General features: G+C 40.2%; 1 protein-coding gene across 2 annotated transcripts; it reads left to right on the forward strand.

Annotated features, from left to right (window-relative positions):
• The first annotated feature begins 5,285 nt into the window (after positions 1-5,285).
• LOC145773966 (electron transfer flavoprotein subunit beta-like) lies at positions 5,286-26,668 on the forward strand. 2 transcript variants are annotated; one of them, XM_082585093.1, is made up of 7 exons: positions 5,286-5,388; positions 6,047-6,141; positions 6,290-6,353; positions 10,095-10,187; positions 25,310-25,438; positions 25,690-25,848; positions 26,352-26,668. In XM_082585093.1, the coding sequence occupies exons 1-7, from the start codon at positions 5,338-5,340 to the stop codon at positions 26,520-26,522; spliced, it is 762 nt and encodes a 253-aa protein (XP_082441219.1). In that variant the 5' UTR covers positions 5,286-5,337; the 3' UTR covers positions 26,523-26,668. The 2 variants fall into 2 exon arrangements, with proteins under 2 accessions (XP_082441219.1, XP_082441220.1); XM_082585094.1 differs by lacking the exon at positions 10,095-10,187.
• Positions 26,669-27,204: the final 536 nt, after the last annotated feature.

The raw sequence follows: 27,204 nt of genomic DNA on the forward strand, positions 1-27,204 counted from the left end.
TCGAGTAGATGAAGCATAATGCCATCCAACGATAGTAAAATTGTTAGAATCCGAGCAGAAATGAGAAAGCTACAGCATATTTGGTGGAGGCAGTATTCATCGATCACAGCAAACTGTGGGCGGCTTATACTGAACCACGATTGCAAAAATGAATTGCTGAGAATTGGTACAAAATAGTAACAGTTTAAGTTAGCGCTAGATCAATAATAATGCCTACAAATATTTAAAAATCAATTGGCTTTCCGCTTTTACTTCTATTCCGCGTTTTTGCACCCTTCCTACAAGTAGTTGCGTTTTTTTGCAAGACGTCACAGATTTTTGTGACGTCACTAACCAAGGCGGCCGATCCTAAACCAGCACCCAGAATTATTCTGCCAGAATGACAGTGTTGAAAAGGAGCGATCTTCCTGGCATCAGCACTACCTGACTACTCACTATAGAACAGCGAGCATTGTGTTTCGCTAACCATACCGGTGTAGCCTCCACACTAACCATCAAGACTTTTCCAAAAACATGTGTTTCTCGGCAGTCGAGTGTAGCAGGAACTCAGCGAATGACAGTGGTGCTCAACACATTTTGGAATTAACAGGAGTCACAAAATGCGCTATTGCAATTTTACACAACAATACAACCGTCCACCAAATTATTACATGCGTAAGAGTACTGTCATCATGTGAGTCTCTAGGGCCGAGAGTCTATCCTTTCACTACCCCAGATTCATGATGTTCCCGGACTACACTGGAAGGCCACTAGAGTGCATCCAGTCTTTGTGTACGTAATATTTTACAAGCTGTGTACAGCTTTGCTTGGTTAAGCGTTTTCCTTAGTACAGTCAGGATACACCTTGCTGCGTCCGACAATATTTAACTGCAACCTTCACTTTGTGTCAACTCGCATCTTTCTCTTCACTGTCCAACAGCAGCAGACCAATCGTTCAGAGAAGTAGCGGTTTTCTATTAAAGAATGAAACACATATAAATAGTTTATTGGCACGGAATACTAAATAAACAGAAAAGTCAATATTTTTGGTTTAATTAGTTTGACAAGTATAGTAGTAGAATAAAGTCACAATGTTATTTACCAAACTATTTCGTGTTCAAGGTGCAGATCGTCCAAAGCGACGCAATTATGTAGTTGATTCCAATATTCTACTTCCAGGGGAAATTCATGTGTGAACAACTCAATTCACTAGTTGTTGGTAATCCACGATGAAGTCATAGAGACAAACCAAACAATACCACTATCCACTACAATAGGTTTCATACAAAGTTTTGCTGTGAAATAAACAATTAAATTAACATAACTACATTTTAAATCAGACATGTCTCTGCATTATGACTACTTCTAGCTCTGTCACCAGCCATTGCAACTAAACTCAACAAAACAAGTTATATACTGTATATTAGAGTGGTTCAAAAAAATACAATTTTCTAGGAATCTTCCTCCACAAGGCTTAAAATGTGCCATTTCCCCATAAAAGTGCCCTTGCAAAAAATTAGACTGATTGGAGGTCGTTTAAAGGTCAATCAGATTTTCACTTTTTTACCACAGGATGCATGAAAACAGCATGTTTTTCAATGTTCTTTTGTTCAAAGATATTCAAAGGCAAAAATTTCGTATTCAGAATATTTTGCATTCCAGAGTAATAGTTGTGCTTGCAGTAACATATTTGACAGGATAGTCACCTGCATAAAACTAGGCTCACTGTTTTGAAAATGCCAACCACAAGAAGCTCACCAGAAGTTTGGCTACTTGGAAAGCCTACGCGGGAACTTTTGGGTTCTGGTCTCCCCACGAATGGTGCTATACTACGCAAGTTTATGTTTCACCACCGGGATGGAGGATTGACAATTGTTGACAGTGCAAGACAAACCATAGATGCTGCAATGACTGTTTGGAAAATGCAAATATCCCGACTCAACGTGTGGACTCAGGTATACGGAAACTTCGAAAAATTCACAAAAAATGCATGGAATTGAAAGTTAACCACAAGCGTGTTCAAATCACTAAAGTTATTTGATCTGCTGTGCACAAATGGTAACAAAGAAGCAGGAGCCTTCCTTGCCAAACCCCCCAGCCTCTGGGCATCAGATCCTGCATACAATAAATTTAAAGCCAGTGTTAGTCTCCTAAAAGTTGTTAATGACACAGCCGAGCGAGGAATTGCACTAATTCACTTCAGTCCTACAATTCAGCTCTAACCAAAGATGAGACTCAGAACAGTACCTACTGCAGTTCGTAAGCACCCACAGGAAAACATTTACGGTGCCAACCAAAGTAACCCTCAATCTCAACAAAGCCTGAAATGAGACTGAGACGAAAACAGTGGCCGAATGTCGTATCTGATTTAACACCACAATCTTTGACGCTAACATTGTAATTTAATTCATTTATTGTGACATTCATGTCTCTTTGTGATGAAAGGAAAGTTGTATCACTTGTGTTTAAACTTATTTAACCTACGAAAATGATTGAAGTGATGACTGATGAAACTACCGCCTGTTTCGAGTGAATATTTTTCAATAATAATGGTAGATGCCGAATTGCCAATAATAATGCTGATATTTTAGTATGGAAATGTGATTTTTGCTTTGTTGGCTGTTAAGTTAATAAATATTGATTACATACACACTAAGTTCAATCCTGCATCATACAAAAGTCTAGCTCATTCTCTTGTGTGGTTTTCAAGATAATAGGGGGCATTTTCCCTTCTGTAAGTCTTGCACACAATATCGGCCTGTGTACTATAGGGTTTGACATAGGCAGAATGTGGTAAAAAAGTGAAAATCTGATTGACCTTTAAACGACCTCCAATCAGTCTAATTTTTTGCAAGGGCACTTTTATGGGGAAATGGCACATTTTAAGCCTTGTGGAGGAAGATTCCTAGAAAATTGTATTTTTTTGAACCACTCTACTGTATATGTATATAAAAACTTGGTCAGCGAAAAGGATTTTCAACATGCAAACAACGCTTTCGTTCAATTCTGAGGGCCCTTCCATGCCAAATGAGCAAATGGGTTACACCACATTTCACAGATTTCATTAAAATTTGACATACTTGTGGATGTCAAGGAAATATGAAGCATGCAAAAAAATTTTTAAATATTAGTGGAGTTATGACCATTAGAAAAATCACAATTTTTGCCTGTTCCGCTTCAGTGACTTTTCCCAATTTCTTATCATATTTCTAATTTCTTATCCTATGGTCATAAAGAATGGCTGAAAATTGCTGGACAGACATTTTAAGACCCAAGGAATCCAAAAATGTAGATTAAAAAGCTGACAGAGAACTGCTTGATATGATTATATAGGTTTCAATTTGCTACATACATTTTTCGGAGGCAAAACTTTGGGGGCCAATAAAAAAATGGGTATAAAACTTCATTCATCAGCTACATCACAATTGTCATTATAAACAATATGTAAATTGTGATGTCATCAACAAACAATATATATATATATAAATTCTGATGTCATAGACAAAAATCTTGAACAATGAGTGTGAAAAAGTATAAAATTTGCAAGTCAGAAAATTTAGCTTTTATCATAGTACAGTAGTTATCAAAATTAATTCATATTTTTTATTTGACAAGAAAGAGTATTGGTATAAGTATAAAACATGTGAATTTCAGTTTTTAAGTTTTATACCCATTTTTTATAGTCCCCCAAAGTTTGGCCTCCGAAAAATGCATGTATCAAATTGAAACCTTTATAACCATATTAAGCATTTCTCTGACGACTTTTTGATCTATATTTTTGGATTCCTTGAGTCTTAAAATGTCTGTCTAGCAATTTTCAGCCTTATTGTATTATCATAGGTTTTAAAGAAATTAGAAATATGAAAAAAAATTGGCAAAATTGCTGAAGCAGAACAGGCAAAAATGGCGATTTTTCTAATGACCATAACTCCACGTTAATATTTAAAAAATTTCAAATTTTTTTTTTGCCTTCTTCATATATTATATATTTCTTTGACATCAACAAGTATGCCAAATTTCAATAAAATCTATGACATGTGGTGTAATTTTTCCAAAAAATTTTCTCATTTAGCATGGAATGACCCTACAAGGCATGTTGTTGTCCATCTGACATCCTGGCTACACTTGACTGCCCAGAGATACCAGTAAATGAGGTCAGTGCCTCTACATCGCTGAAGCGAAAACAATTCTTTCGCAATCCAATTCATGCTTCATTTATCTGACCAGCTTGATATCACAACGCACACAAAATACGGGACAAACAAAAAATGTTAAAATATTCTACACTTTGGTTTCATCATCCATGACACGCAGACCTTCCACTCCGTTAAGTGGCTTGAACATGGTACAATCATTGATGATGTGGTCTGCGGTCTGTTCCTCGGCAGTGCATTCACAGGAGGAGGAAGAGGCCATTCCCCATTGGTGCATGGTTGAGTGGTAATGCCTGACGTCCGTGCGGAGACGGTTGAGGCGCACCTATGCCTGTCTTTGAAGAGAGGAATCTATGTATCCAGGACTTAGGGCAGGGCCAGCATGAAGCACAAGCTCAGGGCAGATCTTATCCGGCCCTGAAGACTTGTGTGGTGTCACTAGGCGGCAAATTTCTCTGGAGTGAAATCTCCAGAAATTGTTTCTTCTTGTGGTATTTCGACTCGCCACAGGGCAGATACTTCCTTAGCGACAAGGCGGGATGCCTTGCGGTCCTTTGTCTTGTAGACCCCATTCTGCACTAGCTGGGAAGCGATGGCATTAGCAGAAACAGGGCACTGACAAGGGGAGTTTGCTGAACGCCCAGTGAGGTTGTTGATGATGCTCCATGTTTTGCGAGTTGAGTGTGAGAAGTCGATGGTTTGAACAGCTTCGTTCCGTCGCTCAACAAGCTTCTTCGCATCCAGCCGCTCAAGTAATCTGGTGGCGGCGGTGTTAGAAGCAGTACCAGGTATTGCGTTTAGGTAGGAGCTATAGAGAGCCTCAGAGTCCCAGCATGGTGTATAGCTAATTCGATGGCCACGTGGTATTGTGGCTTATGCCGCAGTTATTATGGCAATATGGCATTGCAGAAGTCGTGGTATGCCTCGTCTGCGTTACATGTTTCAGGTGATGGTAACTTTGCGGTAGACTCATTGGTCAACAGATTTAAGAGGTTTTGGTCAAGAGATATTGATTTCAATTGGCATTTTTGAAGTTCCATCGCTTCACCTCTTTTAGACTAAAGAATGGGTGTGCAACTGATAGGTGTGGTGCAGTGTGCACAACTTCATTCAAATCTATCAGTTCTAAGATTAAATGCCTTTTGCCATTCCAGTAACTTCTTTAAATTCATTTAGAAATTTGATTGCTTAACTAAGCTTTGGCATGTCTCGAGTTTTGGTTGGAGTGAAAAGGGTTATTGATTATGCCGTTAAAGTAAGTTGAAATTTGTGATTTTCGCTTTCTAAGTAGGTCTATGACATTCTTGTGGTACGGTAGTACAGTCACTTATGCTGGGCGATTTATGGTTTACTGTGTTGCATGATCGTTCAGGCATGGGTTCACTTCATCCTATGACTGAAAGTGAAGCGAAAATGTGTTTTCAGCCTAATTTTCAAGTTGGTGACAGATGATTTGCATAAAGCAAAGTTTTGTGTTCTTCAAAGTTTTAATGGAATTTAGATATTTAGTGGCAGCAACATCATATGACTACATGTAATTGGCATGAATGGATAAATGTTCGCCCCCGATAGCTCAGTTGGTTAGCATGTGACTTCATGAATGATGAAGCTTCGAGATGAAGCGGCACTAGTTCGACTGTCGGGTGGTTGAGCAATGCATTCTAAGGAATGCTCTCCATTCAGTGGCACGTAATGGATGGAATAAATTCCCGGCAACAACACTTCAACAATCGGAAACTTCACTCTGTCAATCTCGGTAACCGGGCCTGCATCAAAAGCCTCTACAAAAATGCGAAACTACCAGGAACAACCTATCAAGGCTTTGTCGGCCCTAGGATAAAGATTCAAAACCAAAAAAGCAAACCATCTACACTCATCTGTTGCCCAGCCAACCAAGCTTTTTTAACCCTCAGATTCGAGTCAAGCCAGACAAGAGTGGCGTGGTGACAGAAGGAGTTAAGCATTCTATGAATCCATTTGATGAGATTGCTGTTGAGGAAGCTCTCAGGTAGGCAAACCTTCAATCCACTATAATTATGTACAAAACAAATTCAAACACAAATCTCACATTTCATCTAATAATTTTCTCACACTTTGTAGCAATGCTTTACAAGCTGAGCTGTGTTGATTCACAGTGATATGTTGACATGTTGCAGATTAAAAGAGAAGAAGTTAGCCAGTGAGGTGATAGCGATAACTTGTGGGCCAACGCAAAGTCAGGTAAAGTTATTTGAATGTATATATAATTATTTTTCTCTCATATTACTAAATATCAGGGCTCGCGCTGGTTAGCCACTACCTGGTGTTGTTGACAATGGAAAGGGATGCCACCGATGTCGTCCCCTGAACACATCCTCTCCCTCGATGTCGTCCTATGCCGATGTCGTGCCTTGAAAGAAGTGTTGCCAGAGGTTCATTTTTTTTGTCTATTTAAATGTATATTGGTAAAAATTAGGGTTGTTTGAAACGAACTTTTTCAAGTCGAAACAGAATTTTTGTCAACTTTTCTTTTTTTTTAGCGAATATCTGAAAAAAAACAACTAGCCTAGAAATTAATTTTTATTTTTAAAATGTAATCGAATGAAATCAGAGACTTTTAAAATGGTATCAAGCCTCGAAACAATCTTTTTCCGGCGGCCAAACGTGTCCGACTGAAGCAAGCTGTTCGGCGGCCATCAGAACTTCGACACGCATCAATAAAGTGTATTGTGATGTCACTTGCATCCTGCTTATGTCAAGACATCAGCTGCTTGGTCAATCAATAATGTTAACAATTCAAGCATAGACATTGTGTATTGTGATTTATCGGGTACTTTGACTGCTTTCTAATCCTTTGTGATTATAAGTGGCAAAGTACTTTATTCACAAGGCCGCTTGCATAAAATTTTTCTCGGAACTTCATGGCGGACAAATACGTCCGACGGAAGGACGAGATCCGGTGGACAAAAGGTCGCATTTTGTAGGTATATCGCGGTGATGGCCGCCTTCAGTTTGGAGGCCTGGATGCTGGACAGCCTACCAAGTTGATTATTTCTTTTGGTATGTTTATCAACTAATCTCACAAGTTGTACCAAACTGAAAGAATAACGTAACAAACACCACAATAAATATTTAAAATGTAATAGCTTACTTTCACATTTCTGCCTTTGTAGCCTACGCTTCAGCAAAAAAGTGTATTCCCAGCAAATATCAAGTCTTTTCGGCAGAAATGCCGAAGAGCTGAAATGCAACAGCCCGCCACATATGAAGTCTATTTGGCAGCGTTATTCATAATCACTCACTGGGAACGATACGCGCATTGATGCTCAAGCTGAAATGCAACAGCCCGCCACATATGAAGTCTATTTGGCAGCGTTATTCATAATCACTCACTGGGAACGACACGCGCATTGATGCTCAAGCTGAAATGCAACAGCCCGCCACATATGAAGTCTATTTGGCAACGTTATTCATAATCACTCACTGGGAACGACACGCGCATTGATGCTCAAGCTGAAATGCAACAGCCCGCCACATATGAAGTCTATTTGGCATCGTTATTCATAATCACTCACTGGGAACGACACGCGCATTGATGCTCAAACTGAAATGCAACAGCCCGCCACATATGAAGTCTATTTGGCAGCGTTATTCATAATCACTCACTGGGAACGACACGCGCATTGATGCTCGAGCTGAAATGCAACAGCCTGCCACATATGAAGTCTATTTGGCAGCGTTATTCATAATCACTCACTGGGAACGACACGCGCATTGATGCTCAAGCTGAAATGTAACAACCCGCCACATATGAAGTCTATTTGGCAGCGTTATTCATAATCACTCACTGGGAACGACACGCGCATTGATGCTCAAGCTGAAATGTAACAGCCTGCCACATATGAAGTCTATTTGGCAGCGTTATTCATAATCACTCACTGGGAACGACACGCGCATTGATGCTCAAGCTGAAATGTAACAGCCCGCCACATATGAAGTCTATTTGGCAGCGTTATTCATAATCACTCACTGGGAACGACACGCGCATTGATGCTCAAGCTGAAATGTGACAGCCCACCACATATGAAGTCTATTTGGCAGCGTTATTCATAATCACTCACTGGGAACGACACGCGCATTGATGCTCAAGCTGAATTGTAACAGCCCGCCACATATGAAGTCTATTTGGCAACGTTATTCATAATCACTCACTGGGAACGACACGCGCATTGATGCTCGAGCTGAAATGCAACAGCCTGCCACATATGAAGTCTATTTGGCAGCGTTATTCATAATCACTCACAGTCTCCTTCATGCAGCATTCAAGAGACCACCACCTATAAAGCAGCGGCTGAAATCAAGACGCCCCTTTGTGCCTGCCGCACAACAACTACTTAAGAACGCAGAAGGACTTGGTTTAAGTGCGGCACACTGGACGAACCATATGTGGAACACGGAGTGGCAAAATCACACCTCCACGCTCCGTGACTTCATACCCGACGCCGATCCCCGTCCACCAGGGATGTCCCTCGCAAGGCTTGCGTGGGTCAGGCTTAACCGCCTGCGAACTGGCGTCGGCCGCTTTTGTTCGGACATGCACAAGTGGGGCCTGGCTCCTTCATCAGAATGCGAGTGTGGTGCCACTGAACAGACCGCAGACCATGTCATCCACCACTGCCTAATCCACCGGCCTCCACATGGTGCGCATGGTCTGAGGGTCCTGGACGACGAGACTGCTGAGTGGCTGAAGATTTCCTGCCCTCCAATCTAGCCTGGAAAGATCGCTCATACGCCATCATCATCACTGGGAACGACACGCGCATTGATGCTCAAGCTGAAATGTAACAGCCCGTCACATATGAAGTCTATTTGGCAACGTTATTCATAATCACTCACCGGGGACGACATGGGCATTGACGCTCGAACTGAAATGCAACAGCCCGCCACATATGAAGTCTATTTGGCAGCGTTATTCACAATCACTCACCGGGGACGACGTGGGCATTGACGCTCGACCTGAAATGCAACAACCCGCCGCATATGAAGCTTTTTCTGGCAGCATAAATGATTGCGCGTCCCGATGTATGCGGAGACGATATCGGAGGTACGACATCGTCGCCACCCAATGGAAAGTAGGCGTACCACACTATGGTGGGAGTTTGTACAGCAGGCAGTCTTTGGTTATATGGCCTGTCATCTGCATCTCACCACACTAACAGGTAGCATTCTTTGTCACCCCAACGCAACATATCTGCCCCACAAAGCGTCCGACACCAATGTTCAGGCTGCCATTCCTTGATGTTGCAAGTTCAGAGAGACCATAACCCGACTGGCTCTCAGATGGAGATCCGATTGTTGATTCTTTCCATTTCAAAAATTACGCTTTGTTGTATCCAATATCTTGTAACATGTGTTGTGTACTTGTAATTAGATATGGTGATTACTTAATGACTGAACAAAAAAGTTGAGTTTTTTAACGCTTTTTGCACACTCCACAGGCATGGATTGCCAGGTAATTCTAATTAATTTATAAAAACAACGACCATTGCAATGTTAGAAAATGTTTCATTATGTTCTTTACAAACAGAAATAATTCTTTACAATTTCTGCATATCTCAAACCACATGACACCTGCATCACAAATTGTGCGATATGTTGCATTCCAATTACATTTAATCTATACGAGTTACAGAAATTTGCAAAAAAGCTCTCAAGTTACTTGGTTTGTTTTAAGTCAGAGTTTCAGACTAAAATTTTAGCGGGTTTGTTGATAAAAATTTGGAATCCCAGTCACCTCTGAGCCCCAGTTATTTTACTCATGGTCTGTTTCTAAACAGGTTGTTATAAATGGCAGAGACTCTGACTGACGTGGCTGAAAAGTCCTTTCACCATGTGCAGCATGCGTTGTTGCACTGACCAATGAACAGAATCTGACTTGCTACTAACCAAACGACGTTATTGATTGAGTGCTGTTGCTCCTAGGAAACTCTCCGCACTGCGCTGGCCATGGGTGCAGACAGAGGGATTCATGTTGAGGTCACACCTGATCAATACGCCAAAATGGGACCATTACATGTGAGTTAAAATCAATAACTGGCGTGTTGTTATTAACTGTAACTGTAAAAATCGGTGATTTCCAAATTTCTTTGCCTGAAAGACTCCCTTTGTTTCCTTAAAAAAATAGAGGACTCCATCAGTTTTGAAACAAGAAAAATTAAAACAAATGATTTTTAGTGTATGACAGAGTTGGATCAAGACGGACTATATAGAGGCCATGACAACGTACAATGGGATTGTTAAAACTGGGGGCAGATAGTGACGTCATAGTGCCATTGTCTTCAATTGAATTTCTCTACAGATGCTTCCATTTTGCAGTGCGTTTAGTTCAGGGTAGTCAGGAATTATTTTACTTTAATGAGTACCGGTACAGTAGCCTACTTAAGCTACAACTCTAAACTTGGTAGGAATGTGATTTATCAGTGTCCTATATCAACATAAGGATGAGATAGATCGATATTTGAAATAGAAATAGCCTACTTTGATTTGTTTTGGTATTTCAAAATATGTTTTTTAATCGTTTCAAAATCCAAGCATAGCCTAATTGAATTGCTGGTCGTCATTTGAGCTATTAGGGCGGAGGGTCTACCCTTGAGCAACCCGGTTACCTTACTAGTAATGAGTCAGGATGCACCGTAAGTACCCGGGTCAGATGCATCAATTTTGTACCCTGTAGTCTCCAGAACGCATTTTTGCTGCTTTGGTATTGCTTAAGGTTTCAGTCTACTTTTTTAGGCTTTAAGTTACAGTTTAGATATGTGCCCCCCCTATGTAATGCTAATTTTCAATGGAAATTGTTAACTTCTTAGCAAAAATTTTGGATTTATCACAAAATTGCCCACTTTTTTTGGATTTTTCACGTTTTTACTTCTGTAATTCCCTTGTGATTTTTCACAGGCAAATACTGCAGTGCTAAACTGACCTTTATTTAACACTGTGCAGCTTTAGCTACATTTTAATGTTGAAATGACACTGGCTTTACAATTTTGGCCTTGTATTTTTCTCAATTTTACGAATCTGCAATTTTGGCTCCACTATGTTGTAGTCTCCAGAACGACCCATGGTACTACTCTACCAATGCCTACTATGTGCTCCTGTTTGGGTGTAAAATGATGCAAATTTATATATAAACAAACCTACAAAACAAGAAAACAGATTTACTAAAAAGTGTGATAATAGTTCACTCTTCTATGGAAGCTATTTAGCCTGGCTCCAAAATTGTGTAGTCTCCAGAACAAACTTTAACAAAAAATGTATGCTTCCCTGATTAAAATGGCAAACATTCTTCCAGTATGTGATGGACTAGTATGCTCACTTAGCAGGATTTCATAGAGAGGACTCGGAATAAATAAAAGATTAGGAATTTCTTTCTTATTGAATTTGTCTGTAGTCTCCAGAACACTGTAGTCTCCAGAACTTTTTTTTTTCTTTTTTTTTGTAAAACCAGTAAGCACTCCTTTGTACAGTTATTTTTACATGTAATGTTACTATAAAAGTTGCTCATAAGAAATGATACCTGTTGAAGCATTCTGTAACCTATTTTTGATCTTAGAGAACATAGATACAGTTAAAGTTGTTAAATTTTAATTTAGCTGTGATTGTGAGGTGCTTTTTACGCATATTTGATTGGCAATGGCTCCATATGAAAAAAGTATTGCTATTACTATTGCTAGCATATGATTTATTACTACCTTGAGGTCAAACAATACATGACTTTGGCTGAAGTATCAGAATATTTAGGTACATTATCGCACAACTGCAGTAAACCTGCTAGAAACTGATAAAATAGGTATACTCACACTGATATTTAATTTTCAGTATAAAAACATGATATTTTTTGGGGGCAGTCTTTTGATTTAGTTGGTAGAGAAGTATCTCAAGACTTTTAAATCAAAATTTTATGGCACCAAGCATTCTGAATTTTTTCTCCGTTCTGGAGACTACAGGTACAAAATTGATGCATCTGACCCACCCGTATTTCGAAATATGTTTGTTTCGAACAGCCTTGATGGATAGGCTATTTAACGTCCTAATACGTCTATATTTGATTCAATCTAATATTTGATTTGTTTTACGTTGTGAAGCATTGTTTGTGATATATTAGTAGCCTACTCTTGTAAATGTGGTTAAGAAGTGCTGTGTCTTTAAGTGCAATGGAAATTATAGTGAAGAAAATAAAGTTGCAGTGTTTAAACTGCCTAAATGCCAACCGATGAAACGTGATAGATGGCTTGCCACTATTCCAAGGGATAATATTCCGGATTCAAAGGACACCTTCGTTTGTGAACGCCATTGGCCAGAAAACTATCCTACCACTAGGCTATCAAGTATGGGAAAGTAAGACCTTTGTATCCACCATCTGTGTTTCCCTGTGTCCCTTTGAGTTTAGTTTCTTCCTCACCATTTTTTCCTAGAAGTACTCAAAGGGCGTTAAGTGGAACTCACAATCAGCCTGTTGATGAATTACCAAGTTTTGACAAAAGTGACATTATTGTGAGCTTTGAAAATGTCCTGGCTAATGCTTTTAGTGTCCAATTTCCTTTTTAGCAGGTGATGATGTATTTCGGGCTCATCAGACGCTTGTTTTTCAATGCAAGGAATTTATGCAAGATTCCGATATAGCCTACCCAAGTTTGTGTTAAGAATTGATGACAATCTGAGCTTTGAAGCATTTCATTCTGGAGTAAAATGCTCTATAACGTCTCTATTAGCAAGTAAATGTTCCAGATGGTCACAAATTCAAGAAGCTGTAAGATTCTTGCATTATCTCATCAACAAAGTATTCTTTTGCAACAGATGAAATCTATGGATTTTATGCAGGCTGTGGAAAAGAAATACACCGTGGAAACAATCGTTAGGTCCTTCGAATATTTTTCTTTGTCCAGAAGCTCATACAACCGACTGAGACGGGATTTCAAGTTGCCCAGTACTACTACTAGAACACTTACAATTCTCAAGCTTGGGAATTAATTATCATAGACTAGTTAACGTCAGTTTATGAGCTTTTCTGGATATTTATCAATTTTTTTTCTTGAGTGTTCTCATTAATACTACAATAAGTCGGGTTAGCATATTAGTCAAATTATATACTAAAGATGATGCGTATCAGCCTTGTCTCGATATCGACTTGTTTATAAGACTTAGTGAATGATACCTTACTTTTTACACGATAACAATTAATCTTTTAACTAAGCGAGTCTTGGCTACGAGTAGCTGGTGCATTGTTTTTTTTTAGATAGTTTTTTGCTAGTGAAGTTACCACTTTTTTAAATATCTCAGTGTTATCATGGCTGATCCATCGCAATTTTCAATGTTGGTGTGGTACAATATCAAACGAACGATTTAATTGTATTTTTCCTTTAACAAGTTTGTAGTGGGCCCGTTTGATTCGAAATTAAAAAATATATAAATTGTTTACAAGACGAGTAGCGTACTTGGTGATTTGTATTTTTTAAAGCTGCCACACAGTGCCACAGCTTTAGTTTCAATGTTATAAATATTAGCCTAACGTACGGTTCAATTGAAGACAATGGCACTATGACGTCACTATCTGCCCCCAGTTTTAACAATCCCATTGTACGTTGTCATGGCCTCTAATATAGTCCGTCTTGAGTTGGATCAATCACTATTAGAATTGTTTTTAAATGTAATTAATTACATATTTTCATATAATTTGAAATGGAAGTATTTCAGTACAAAAAACTTTAGTCCAAATTACGTTTGGTAAGTTGCACGCATGATGCACAATGGATGCGCCTCCATGATGCACAATGGATGCGCCCCCATGATGCACAATGGATGCGCCTCCATGATGCACAATGGATGCGCCTCCTCGAACTTGTCTGTGAAAATGTAAAGAATATTATGACTTGTAGAAGTAGACTATTATGTAAAGTAAATGTAACTTCTTGTACTATGATGTCTTTATCACATGCAATTATATTGTCTTTGATAAAATCAAACTGTAAAAAAGTCATTGGGGAACATACATATTGAAACGTTTAATTTTTGTAACTAAAACGTGTAATTAATTAGTAATTACATTTGGAAGTAATTGCATTTAGAAATTATTAACACAATGCATGTAATGCAACTGAAATGAAACTTATTGATTCAATTCTGGTGTGTAACTAGGGGTAGGGGGTAAAAGGTCAAATTCTTGAAACCAGCTTGCCTATTCCTTATTAGGACCAAAATAACCTAAATAAACAAAAAAAATCGAAAAAAAATTTTTTTGCTCAAAATAGGCCATCTGCACCCCTAAAAACCCGTCGAAAACCCCGATTTCACTTAAATCAGCATAACTTTCTCATTTTAAGGGTTATTTTGGTCAATAAAGACTCTATTTCAGTTAGAATTTCCTCTAGAAACTGATCAAATGACTTAAACTAAGCATTTCCAAAGAAATGAGTCCAAAAAATTAAGAAAACACTTAATTTTCAATTTTTCGATGCAAAATTGTTGCAAAGAATTGTTGCAAAGAATCTGTATGGTCATGACTTTTACCTTACACCAGCAGCACAGCTAGAAAGTGAATGTGGAATAATAGATGATACTCCCAGAAATCATGTACCAGTAAAAGCAGCTGACTATGAGAACTACATTTACGTCTTACCATCATCCAGAACAATATCTGATTTTAAACAACTTCAAGCTTCAGAAGTTGAGAGGGCTGCAGCCATGGCCCTTTACCATAAGCAGCCTGGATCAAAGGCTACATGGCACTATGATACAACAAGCAGGAGCTCAATTGATGGAGACTGGCCAAGTCTTATCATAAGAATCACTAACTGTGACAAACCTGTTGAATTTAGACTCCGACCAATATATTTTGCATTTGAAAATAGGGAACAAATCATCGACCTATTTGTCGAGTCCCTAACTCGCTTATCTGTAATAGCAAGTATTGTAGAGGGGAAGGATATCACCCCAAGTTGCATTTGGGAAACAATTGATGCTGTTATGACTGACGCTGTTTCAAAAAATCTAGAAATAGAAAACAGTATTCCTCTGAAGATCAGTTCTGATCATCATCCCTTCCACCTTCTTTGTAAGAGTCACACTGTAGAAGCTCTGGATCGATCAAACCTTTAAGTAGTGTCAATGATTGAAAAGAAGGTTAATCAATGAGCTATCTTTGAAAGTATCAATCCAGCACTTAAGTCATTTTTTCGTGGTAAAACTGCTATCGTTGAGGCTGGAATTGAAGCGATTCTTAACCTTGTTACTCATGACAAGTCAGCAAAGTCATCCTCAAAAGCAGATATATTTGATCACATATGTGAACGAGAGAATGTAGTGAAACGCATGTTTTTATACCAGCAAAGAAGATTTGCAAAAGTTGGTAAAGCTGCTGCGTCCATTATCAATGCAAAAGACATTCTGTTGATGCTTTTGGATGAAATAGACAATACAAATCAGTTGGTTGAGGCCTGTAAGGTCTATATGGCAAGTGACTTTTTCATGACTGAACTAGAGGTCTTGGCCTTTTTCAACTACCATGTTACCTTCCCATTTCTCAACTGCATTGAGTGTAGCTCCCAGAGTGATCTTCTCCAAATCCTTCCAAACCTATACCATCACCTTTTAGAGAAGCGTACCGACACGTTGAGCAAATTTGAGGTGCAAATCCATGGTGTTCCGCCTCCAATGATGACAACAGATCTGGCAAAAGAAATTTGTGGAATGATGTGTTTATCTGCAGCTGAAGCAATTAAACTGCAATGTGGAAGAGAGTATGGCTTTGCTGATGAAGGTGAAAAGTTGAGAGCAACGGATCTTTCTCAACTTGAAAGCCATGAGCTTGAAGGCCTTTCTAATGAAAATCTTGTCACTGAGAGAGATTTTTCTCACTTTGATAGAGAAGCAAGAGTTGCACATTGCAGAAACCGCAAATTCAAAGCGAAGAATATCAGAAATAACATGATTCTCTACAAATCCGAAACCCAAGGAACTGTGGATAAGGTCTCTCGCAAAATTTGTGGAGCCCTTGCAGTGCGTGAAGTGGCTTGGTCAGATGCTTAAAAAGTGAGATTCAAGGAGAGAATTGAGATGAAGCTGGCAATTGCTAAAAAATCTCAAAATTATACGAACAAACTTTTGAACCACTGCAAATCATGGGGCAGGTCATGTACTTCTGTTGATGAGCTCCATGATGTCCTGCAAAAAAAGCCAGAAATCCAAAAGGATATCATCAAACACGAACTTGCCTATTATGTCCATACTCACAAATTCGATAAAGCAGCAAAATCAGATTTGTTTCGGCTCAACAAAATTACTCATGAAGAAAAGTTGGAAAATTTCACCATTTTGTTGGCAGGAGATGATACCAACACATCAAGCAGTACTATTTGTGATTTGCCATCAAATGATGATGTTTTAGATGCTATGAAAGACACTGAAATAATATACACTTCAAAGAATAGACAGACATATAATCTTCAAGTTAATGAACTTTGTGTTAGCGCATGGCAGAACAATATTGATCAATTTGTTTGGTACATTGGCTATGTCAAAAAGATTGAGAATGACAACTATTTGATTGATTATTTGCATCGCTCAGCAAATTCTGATCTGAATTGGAAATATCCAGAACATGAGGATGTTGAACTCACAGAAGACTGTCAAATAGTTCCTTGCTCTGTAAAGGGTAGTTGGGACACTTCTCCTGATGCAAGAAACAGGTCATTCACATTAAAAAATGTGAAGGAAATTCGCAGTGCATTCCAAAAGCACATTCAATAACAACGAAACCACCAGTCTATGATATATATATAGATGTATACTTATGAATGTGAGTTCCAATATTCAACTGATGACTTTATGTTTATATATTCAGTAGTAGTTTGTATTTGATTGTGTGGCAGATACTTTCCACTGCATTTAGCACGCTGGCCGCAAAGTATGTATGCATACGAGTAATGGATTAAAAAATGTTTAAGGCACTGTATTTACAAAAAACATCATTCAAAAACTTTAAAAAGAGGAAAATTATTCATAAAAATTCATTAACAATTACATTATTCATTCAATGGGAGAGCAAATGTGAAAACAAACTTCTAAAAAAAAATTTTGACTTTTTTTCAATTTTTTTTGGAAATTTATGAAAAACTTGTTTTTTTTCTAGCGAAAAATGAAAAATAGGGTATTTTTTTAGTTTTTTGGTCTAAAACATTAAATTGTGCTAATTTAGAGTTTTTGAATGGCTTCTCTGACTAATTCTAATAAGAATAGACACCTCATAGACCAATATAGCTCTAACATTGAAGAAAATTAGCGCGATTTCATAAAATTGTCAGTTTTGGGTGTTTTTGGGGGTGCAGACGCTGAATTTTGGCCGAAAAAATTTAAAATAACTTTTTCCTGATTATTTGACATATTTTGGTCCCAATAAGCGATAGGCAAATGGGTTTTGAGAGGGTACCCATAAAAAGGGCCCCTACCCCTAGTGTAACAAGTTTTGCAAACAGGCAACTAGTTTGTAATATTGTAGTATACTAATACAGAGATCGACAGAGTGAAGTTTTCCGATTGTTGAAGTGTTGTTGCCGGAGAATTATTCCATTCGTTAGATGCCGCTGAATGGAGAGCAGTCCTGAGAATGTGATGCTCAAGCGCACACCCCGAGAGTCGAACCAGCGACGCTTTATCTTGAGTCGGGCACTTCACCGCTGAGCTAATGGTGCAGATGGATAAGAGTTATATGCATACAAAGAAAAAGGCGAAACATTTGGAAGACCAAATTGGCCAACATAATTTATCAGTCAATGGATTTAAAGATGTTATGCTGACCTCTTGCAGCTTCATCACAGACTCACAGGTCTGACCTTTTGCAACTTCATCACAGACGCACAGGTCTGGCCTCTTGCAGCTTCATCACAGACGCACAGGTCTGGCCTCTTGCAGCTTCATCACAGACGCACATGTCTGGCCTCTTGCAGCTTCATCACAGACTCACAGGTCTGACCTCTTGCAGCTTCATCACAGACGCACAGGTCTGGCCTCTTGCAGCTTCATCACAGACGCACAGGTCTGGCCTCTTGCAGCTTCATCACAGACGCACAGGTCTGGCCTCTTGCAGCTTCATCACAGACGCACAGGTCTGGCCTCTTGCAGCTTCATCACAGACCCACAGGTCTGGCCTCTTGCAGCTTCATCACAGACGCACAGGTCTGGCCTCTTGCAGCTTCATCACAGACGCACAGGTCTGGCCTCTTGCAGCTTCATCACAGACGCACAGGTCTGGCCTCTTGCAGCTTCATCACAGACCCACAGGTCTGGCCTCTTGCAGCTTCATCACAGACCCACATGTCTGGCCTCTTGCAGCTTCATCACAGACCCACAGGTCTGGCCTCTTGCAGCTTCATCACAGACCCACAGGTCTGGCCTCTTGCAGCTTCATCACAGACGCACAGGTCTGGCCTCTTGCAGCTTCATCACAGACGCACAGGTCTGGCCTCTTGCAGCTTCATCACAGACGCACATGTCTGGCCTCTTGCAGCTTCACAGACGCACAGGTCTGGCCTCTTGCAGCTTCATCACAGACGCACAGGTCTGGCCTCTTGCAGCTTCATCACAGACGCACAGGTCTGGCCTCTTGCAGCTTCATCACAGACCCACATGTCTGGCCTCTTGCAGCTTCATCACAGACCCACAGGTCTGGCCTCTTGCAGCTTCATCACAGACGCACAGGTCTGGCCTCTTGCAGCTTCATCACAGACGCACAGGTCTGGCCTCTTGCAGCTTCATCACAGACCCACAGGTCTGGCCTCTTGCAGCTTCATCACAGACCCACATGTCTGGCCTCTTGCAGCTTCATCACAGACCCACAGGTCTGGCCTCTTGCAGCTTCATCACAGACGCACAGGTCTGGCCTCTTGCAGCTTCATCACAGACGCACAGGTCTGGCCTCTTGCAGCTTCATCACAGACGCACAGGTCTGGCCTCTTGCAGCTTCATCACAGACGCACATGTCTGGCCTCTTGCAGCTTCACAGACGCACAGGTCTGGCCTCTTGCAGCTTCATCACAGACGCACAGGTCTGGCCTCTTGCAGCTTCATCACAGACGCACAGGTCTGGCTTCTTGCAGCTTCATCACAGACCCACAGGTCTGGCCTCTTGCAGCTTCATCACAGACGCACAGGTCTGGCCTCTTGCAGCTTCATCACAGACCCACAGGTCTGGCCTCTTGCAGCTTCATCACAGACGCACAGGTCTGGCCTCTTGCAGCTTCATCACAGACGCACATGTCTGGCCTCTTGCAGCTTCACAGACGCACAGGTCTGGCCTCTTGCAGCTTCATCACAGACGCACAGGTCTGGCCTCTTGCAGCTTCATCACAGACGCACAGGTCTGGCCTCTTGCAGCTTCATCACAGACCCACATGTCTGGCCTCTTGCAGCTTCATCACAGACCCACAGGTCTGGCCTCTTGCAGCTTCATCACAGACCCACAGGTCTGGCCTCTTGCAGCTTCATCACAGACGCACAGGTCTGGCCTCTTGCAGCTTCATCAAAGACGCACATGTCTGGCCTCTTGCAGCTTCACAGACGCACATGTCTGGCCTCTTGCAGCTTCATCACGGACCCACAGGTCTGGCCTCTTGCAGCTTCATCACAGACGCACAGGTCTGGCCTCTTGCAGCTTCATCACAGAGGCACAGGTCTGGCCTCTTGCAGCTTCATCACAGACGCACAGGTCTGGCCTCTTGCAGCTTCATCACGGACCCACAGGTCTGGCCTCTTGCAGCTTCATCACAGACGCACAGGTCTGGCCTTTTGCAGCTTCATCACGGACCCACAGGTCTGACCTCTTGCAGCTTCATCACAGACGCACAGGTCTGGCCTCTTGCAGCTTCATCACAGACGCACAGGTCTGGCCTCTTGCAACTTCATCACAGACCCACAGGTCTGGCCTCTTGCAGCTTCATCACAGACCCACAGGTCTGGCCTCTTGCAGCTTCATCACAGACCCACAGGTCTTTATGAACCCGATTTGAGAACCATCGGTGAAGATTCGTTACTTTTTGTATTTTAGTGTGAGTTGGTTTTCTTTTATCAAAGTATGATTGGCTAAAAAGTCCCTGTAGGGATGTTTTCCAACCTTTTACTCTCATCCTTCTCACGAGATAGATGCTGAGTGGCACCCATAGAAGAAGAAACAGCAAAGAGCAAAATTACTAAGTTCAAGTGCGTTGTGGCCATTACGTTGACCGCTCGAGTTGACGTCAAACTGGAGCCTTGGAAGGAAACATCTCACATCACCTCACAGTCTGCTAAATGTTTTATGTAGTTACATGGATACAAGTCCCTAGTTAAAGACGCAGCCTCTACGGACTGTAGGTTTGCTTGGAGGAAGATTGCTAGCAGACCAAAACAGAGCTGCCGGATTGTTTCTAAAGAAAGCTTTGATGTATTGAGGATTAACCACCACAAGTATTTCAAAATTAATTCTGGAACATTAAAAGTTGCATTTCTTTCAATCTGCTGCTCAGTAACCACTTCATGGCCACTACTGCAATAGTTTGCAAAGATTGCAACTACCAATTTCATTTGAGGAGAATATAATTTTACGATCGTATATTGGATCGGCATCTAATGGAGCGACATCTAATGGATGGAATAATTCCCTGGCAACAAGACTTCAACAATCGGAAACTTCACTCTGTCAATCTCGGTGAACCGGCCTGCGTCAGTGATTCAAAGCTTCTACAAGAATGCGAAACTGCTAGGAATAACTTATCAAGAAGCTTTCCCAGTCCGAGAATAAAGATTCAATCACTCAATTAATCGTGCATTGAGCGGTGCATTGGTGTAAAATCGTATATAGCTGTGAACACCACATGATGGCTGTGAACTCTAGCGATCAAAACTAAGGGCAAGTAACTAATTTTTTTATAAACTTAAATACTCAGCTTTCAAAATCTAATTCTAAGAAGTCCTAGATTTTGAAAACTGAGTTTTTAAGAGAAGTCAGTCCTGATAAGTTTAGAAGCCACCAGTTGCAGTTATGTCCAATCCTACATGCTCCCATTGTTGCAGTTATGTCCAATGCCACATGCTCCCATTGTTGCAGTTATGTCCAATGTTACATGCTCCCATTGTTGCAGTTATGTCCAATGCCACATGCTCCCATTGTTGCAGTTATGTCCAATGCTACATGCTCCCATTGTTGCAGTTATGTCCAATCCTACATGCTCCCATTGTTGCAGTTATGTCCAATGCCACATCATGTACTTCTAGACTACCTGTACTGGACACAGGTTTTTATTGAATACGCTAGTGGCCCCATGCGACGAAAACCGTAATTACCGAACAAACAACACCGCAGTACTGTTTTAGGTGTGAGTTATGTGGAATATAGCAAAGAGTTAGCTGCAAATGTTTGTTTATTAATTCTAGTACATTAAGCAGCACAGAAAGTTGTAATGCAACGTGAATTTAAGGAGAGGTGTGACATTGATGCAACACAAACAACAAGGTAGGCTACGCGGAACAATGTCAAAGAAAGTTATCACTGAATTATTTTCATCGCATTCTTGGCTGAAAGTTTGTGCTGGTAGGCTATAGCTTTAATTAATTTCTCAATGTTTGAGGTACGATTCCACTGACGACGACGCCAAAATATCGGTTGTCCATTAATTATTATTATTTATTTGCGTCAGACAAAGCTGTCCATATCCAAAATAACGAGATAATACACAAACTGCAAAGGTCACAGAGAGCCACTTTGGATGTCGTCAGTTTAAGAGTTCACTAAATATCTACTATTACAAATTTACATAGGCTACAATGAGCGTTGGAAGAGTTGAAAGTATTCAGAACGATAAAAACAATCAGATGACATCAGGTCTGATATAAAGCGATTTGAGGAGTGTAGCCTATGCAACGGTTGATAAACGAAAACATGTTTTTCCTCAATAAAGCATCAAACGTTGTTATATTATTCATTACTTGATATTCACGGACACTGACATAACGAGGCAAATTGTGCGATATTCTGAAAGAATCATTGTAAGCAACACGTAATCGTTTTATTCTAGAAGATCTAAACTTGTTCCACAACTGGGATGCGTAAAACGACATACAGTAAGAGCGAAATAAATTGTTTTTTAGGTGGGTGAGCATTTAGCAAAATAAATTTTGCATTGTTTGCAGCACAGTCCTGAGAGCGTACTTGCCTTGAAATATCATTTTCATCTGAGAGAGAACTCTCAATAAATACACCCAGATATTTTACAGAGTCTGTGAACACAATTTCAGATTTACCTAGATATAGCAGAGGAGCACGTGAAAGATAATAGACATAGACTACCAATATTGAACCAATTCAATAGCACATTTGTAAGCAGTTAAGCGAAAATATAAAGTCACATCTCCGGTTGTTAGTATCCACCACGCAACTTCGTAATTTTACGGCACGACGTTGATCTACCGCTTTGTGATAGATCACGAACATAATTGGACATAAAACAATTAAAAAACTTGCAGATCATATTGTTGATGATATCATGGCCCATGGTGCACTTTGAAATATCTTTATAATTTTGCCAAAGATCAGTCAATGAAACTGTGACAAGTCCCACAAAAAAATGTTTTTTTTCTTCAATTGCTAAGAATTTTTGCTCCAGGAAAGGTTCAGAGCGAATTGAATTGAAGATACAGTAGCAATGTTGACACAAAGAAAACGATATATCATTAGGTGGAATAAATCCACCTCGATTAATTTTATTCGTATCATCAAGATCATCATCAAAGCTAGTTGTGTGACAAGACAGTAATTGACATTTTAGGTCAGCAAGCAGGTTTGTAACTTCACTGAAACGAGTTATTGTGCGATTTGCAATATTAACATTGTTCTTTCTTTTTTTACTACTCAAAAAGGACTCGTATGACAAATCAACAAAAATCTGCAACCCCATGCTTAAAGATGGAATTTCAGCAGTCATGTCAACAATACAAAGAAATAAAATGTCATCTTTCAACAACGCAGTAATTTCAGATGGCATGGCTTGTTCTGTCTGTATTCGCTCATATATGTCTTCAATTGATCTCACCTGGTCTTTTTCTAAAAATAATTTGCTCATTTTCTCTACATTTTCAGTATCTTGTTTGTGTCTGGCACTGGCAAAAGTAGTTTTGGATCGTTTGGGTGGTGGCTCACTGGACAAGTGGACATGTAAGTTGGGCAGTTGGGAAATAGTGTTGGCAATGCATCATTCCTTAGTTTTCTGTAAAAGTGACAATACAAAAGCTATGCATCTCTTTTAAGATTAGAGTTTCATGATAAACAACACATACCGGTACTCTACGAGTCAAAACATTCAATGGAAGGTCTCAATTTCATAATCAATAAGCTTAGGGCTGCATATAATTGGTAGGCCCAACATGATTAACACTACTTTTAACAGCCTACTAGGCCTATATGGAGAAAATAAGATATGAAGTAGCACAGCAACATAAATCTTAAAAGACAATTAACTAGAATTTATTTATTTGTTCGAATTTATTTGTGTTTTGAATAATTATGTTTTGTTTTTTTCCTCTCTCTCATCAACAAAACCAATAAACAGAACTGAACTAAGCTTTGGGTCTTGTGTACTTTAAGCCGTCCATGTTCAATACGAACATACAGAGGCTCACTTTCTTTTGAGATCCGAAGTTCCTTTCTTCTTAATTCGACTTGCATTAGAATCTTCCGATAAACTCACAAAGCAATCATCAGTAAAATGCAAAGAACACACCTTAGAACTTTTGCTTGAAACAAAATCTTTTCGAGAAAGTTTGCAGATCCATTTTTCTAACAGTTCATCATTTTGAAAAGGAAAACTGTGCATTGACACACCTTTTGGTGTTTTATGCCTGGCTATCATAGCCACTTTTACAGCCATAAGCAGAGCAACGTCCCATACTTCGAAATTTTTACCAAGCTACACAACCTGCAACAATTCATCAGGTGTCTTTATTTGTAAATTGAATGACTAAATTAGTCTAACATGTAACTGCTGTGATAAGAGAGATGAATTGGAAACATCACTTTCTAACTGATTTCAACTCTGTATGCTTTAGTTTTACGGAAATTACAAAATACCATAGTTAACTGCTTACAGCAGCCTACTACTATTATGTAGCCTAGGCTATTTCCAAAACTTGACTTCTTGCATACCTTAGTGCTGTGCTGTTAGGCTATCAATGTTACTCAATGCAAGCCTTCTTGTATTCACTGTCAACAATCAAAAACGTGGTATTTCTTGATAATGTTTTATGCTTTGTAAAGTTGTACTTAGGCTACTTTTGTACTGAGCAGTAGCCAACCATAGGTTCCATTCTCACTGTAAGCTTTCCCATATCTACTGCTGTGCTAACATCACATTCAGGCACACCAAACATTAAAAAAATTAGCCTACCTTTCTGCAAAGCACACAATTTCCTTCAAAGTTTAAAACTGAACTATATATTTTTTTCATAAGAAATCTTAAACGAACTGAATTCTCTGTCTTCGTTCTGTCTGGCTTTTGAAAAACTGATTTGAAAAAGCGCAATTCCTTTGGGTCCACTGTGGTATGGTCACGTGATGAATACGTCACCTGTGTCCAGTACAGGTAGTATAGAAGTACATGGCCACATGCTCCCATTGTTGCAGTTATGTCCAATGCTACATGCTCCCATTGTTGCAGTTATGTCCAATCCTACATGCTCCCATTGTTGCAGTTATGTCCAATGCCACATGCTCCCATTGTCGCAGTTATGTCCAATCCTACATGCTCCCATTGTTGCAGTTATGTCCAATGCCACATGCTCCCATTGTTGCAGTTATGTCCAATCCTACATGCTCCCATTGTTGCAGTTATGTCCAATCCTACATGCTCCCATTGTTGCAGTTATGTCCAATGCTACATGCTCCCATTGTTGCAGTTATGTCCAATGCTACATGCTCCCATTGTTGCAGTTATGTCCAATGCTACATGCTCCCATTGTTGCAGTTATGTCCAATGTTACATGCTCCCATTGTTGCAGTTATGTCCAATGCTACATGCTCCCATTGTTGCAGTTATGTCCAATGCTACATGCTCCCATTGTTGCAGTTATGTCCAATCCTACATGCTCCCATTGTTAAATCAGTTGCTGCGATGTTGACGCAGGTTTCAAAGATCCTGGCAAAGTTGGCCGAGCAACAGGAGGCCAGCCTGATCGTGCTCGGAAAACAAGCTATTGATGACGACAACAACCAAACGGCGCAGATGACCGCTGCTGTTCTCGATTGGCCGCAGGTGACTTTGTCGCATGTATTGTGATTTAAAATTAAGGTATTTTGCCTCGCGAGCCAGGTGTATAATTGCTCCTTTTCAGCGAAGCTTCACAGGTTGGATGCCTGGGTGTCTCCAAGGATTGGTAAGTACTCTTTTAGAGTTGGACGCCAGCATCCGGTCACAGTTCGCAATGCGTCGTTGATTGTCTGACCAATAAGGCCTGTTGTCATGACAATGCGAAATAAAGTTAATTGTGTATGTGGCACTCCCAGGGAACCTTCGCCTCTGAGCTAAAGTTGGATGGAGATAAGTTAACTGTGGTCCGAGAGATTGACGGAGGACTAGAGACTGTCGAGCTCAAGATGCCTGCTGTAGTATCGGCTGATCTGAGACTTAACGAGCCTAGATACGCCACCCTCCCTAATATCATGGTGAGTGGATGTCTTCTCAGTTCATTTGTCAGTAATGGTTACAAGACACAAACAAGCTTCCGGCATTCAATCTCATGTCGCGTCGATGTTCTTGACAATGACAATAATCTCTTCAATTTCAACCCCATCTTGCTTATTTGCAGATGTTGTTGCAATGTTGCAAGGCGCGTCTGCTAGATCTAGTACTACAGCAAATCAGAGAGGACCAAAACCTTATCGCAAACGTCGCGTTTTTGTATAAATCATTCTGATCTGCCATTTTCCCTCGTCACATCTGCCGTGGCAGATCCACACAAACATTGTTATTGTTTTGAACTTTTCATTTTCTAACGATTACATGCTTCCCACAATCGGGACCCAAGACAGAAACTAAAATGTAAATCTGTGACAACTAATCTGCTTAAAAGTACAGTTTGCAAATCAGGTCGGTGATTCAGAGGACTCGCCATCCTTCACCGCATGATGCAAGATTGGCAGTAATGTATAAACTTTGTACTTTTTAGAAAGCTAAAAAGAAAAAAGTTGATAAAGTGACCCCTAGTGACCTCGGTGTGGATATCGTGTCAACTCTGGAAGTTGTAGAGGTCGTCGACCCCCCGCAGCGCGAAGCCGGCGTCAAAGTTGAAAGCCCTGAAGAACTTGTTAATAAATTAAAAGAAGCCGGTGTTGTTTAGATAAATTGATTTTGAATCAAGCCAATCGCATTCTCTGTATTGGCATTATGGAGGTTTTACGAAGCCATGCTCTTAATGTAATTTATTGAAATGTAACATTTCATCAACGTCAAATTTGTTGTTTATAATAAATGTCGTGGTTTCCAGTTCAGCCGAGAAGCAAAGGCGTTCAGAAGCCGGAGTTTGGGGTTTCGACGGAGTGAGAGTCTGGAAGTGTCCATTGCCGTTCTATAAAGTTGCCTGAGTGCAAATATAGGCCTACTGTACGCAAAACGTTTTTACGACTGCTTGCAAAACATATAGGTCTAATCTAGTCATATTTGCTTCGAGGGCATTGCAAGGCATCAAAATTGTTTCTGTAGATCATCGTAGCATCATATTCATTTTCTCTAATCCAACTTCACTCTCTTCCTCGACTTCTGCGTTAACATTTCCATTACAAGTATGTTTGATGTGTGCTGACCTTCTGTGACGTGTGACTGCGGCCGCAGGTTGAAAATGTACATGACATAAGTTATTGAACAGATACGTGGCTTCAACCTTTCTGGTGGTGTTACAGGGTTGAGCGGATTATACGGAATATTCTCCATTTGCCAAATATTCGCAAAGTTTGATGGAAATTTTGTTTGCGTGTTGATTGGGTTTTTGTAGGAGTTGTTATAATTTTTGCTTGAACGCAAAT

This window comes from Aplidium turbinatum, chromosome 7 (assembly GCF_918807975.1).
Source record: "Aplidium turbinatum chromosome 7, kaAplTurb1.1, whole genome shotgun sequence".
In the NCBI taxonomy this organism is placed as follows: Eukaryota; Metazoa; Chordata; class Ascidiacea; order Aplousobranchia; family Polyclinidae; genus Aplidium; species Aplidium turbinatum.

Coding starts and splice junctions, on each gene's coding strand:
- LOC145773966 (XM_082585093.1), top strand. CDS start 5,338: ATGTCTCGAGTTTTGGTTGGAGTGAAAAGGGTTATTGATTATGCCGTT. Junction 6,142..6,289: donor GCTGTTGAGGAAGCTCTCAG/GTAGGCAAACCT, acceptor GACATGTTGCAG/ATTAAAAGAGAAGAAGTTAG. Junction 25,439..25,689: donor CTGTTCTCGATTGGCCGCAG/GTGACTTTGTCG, acceptor TGGCACTCCCAG/GGAACCTTCGCCTCTGAGCT.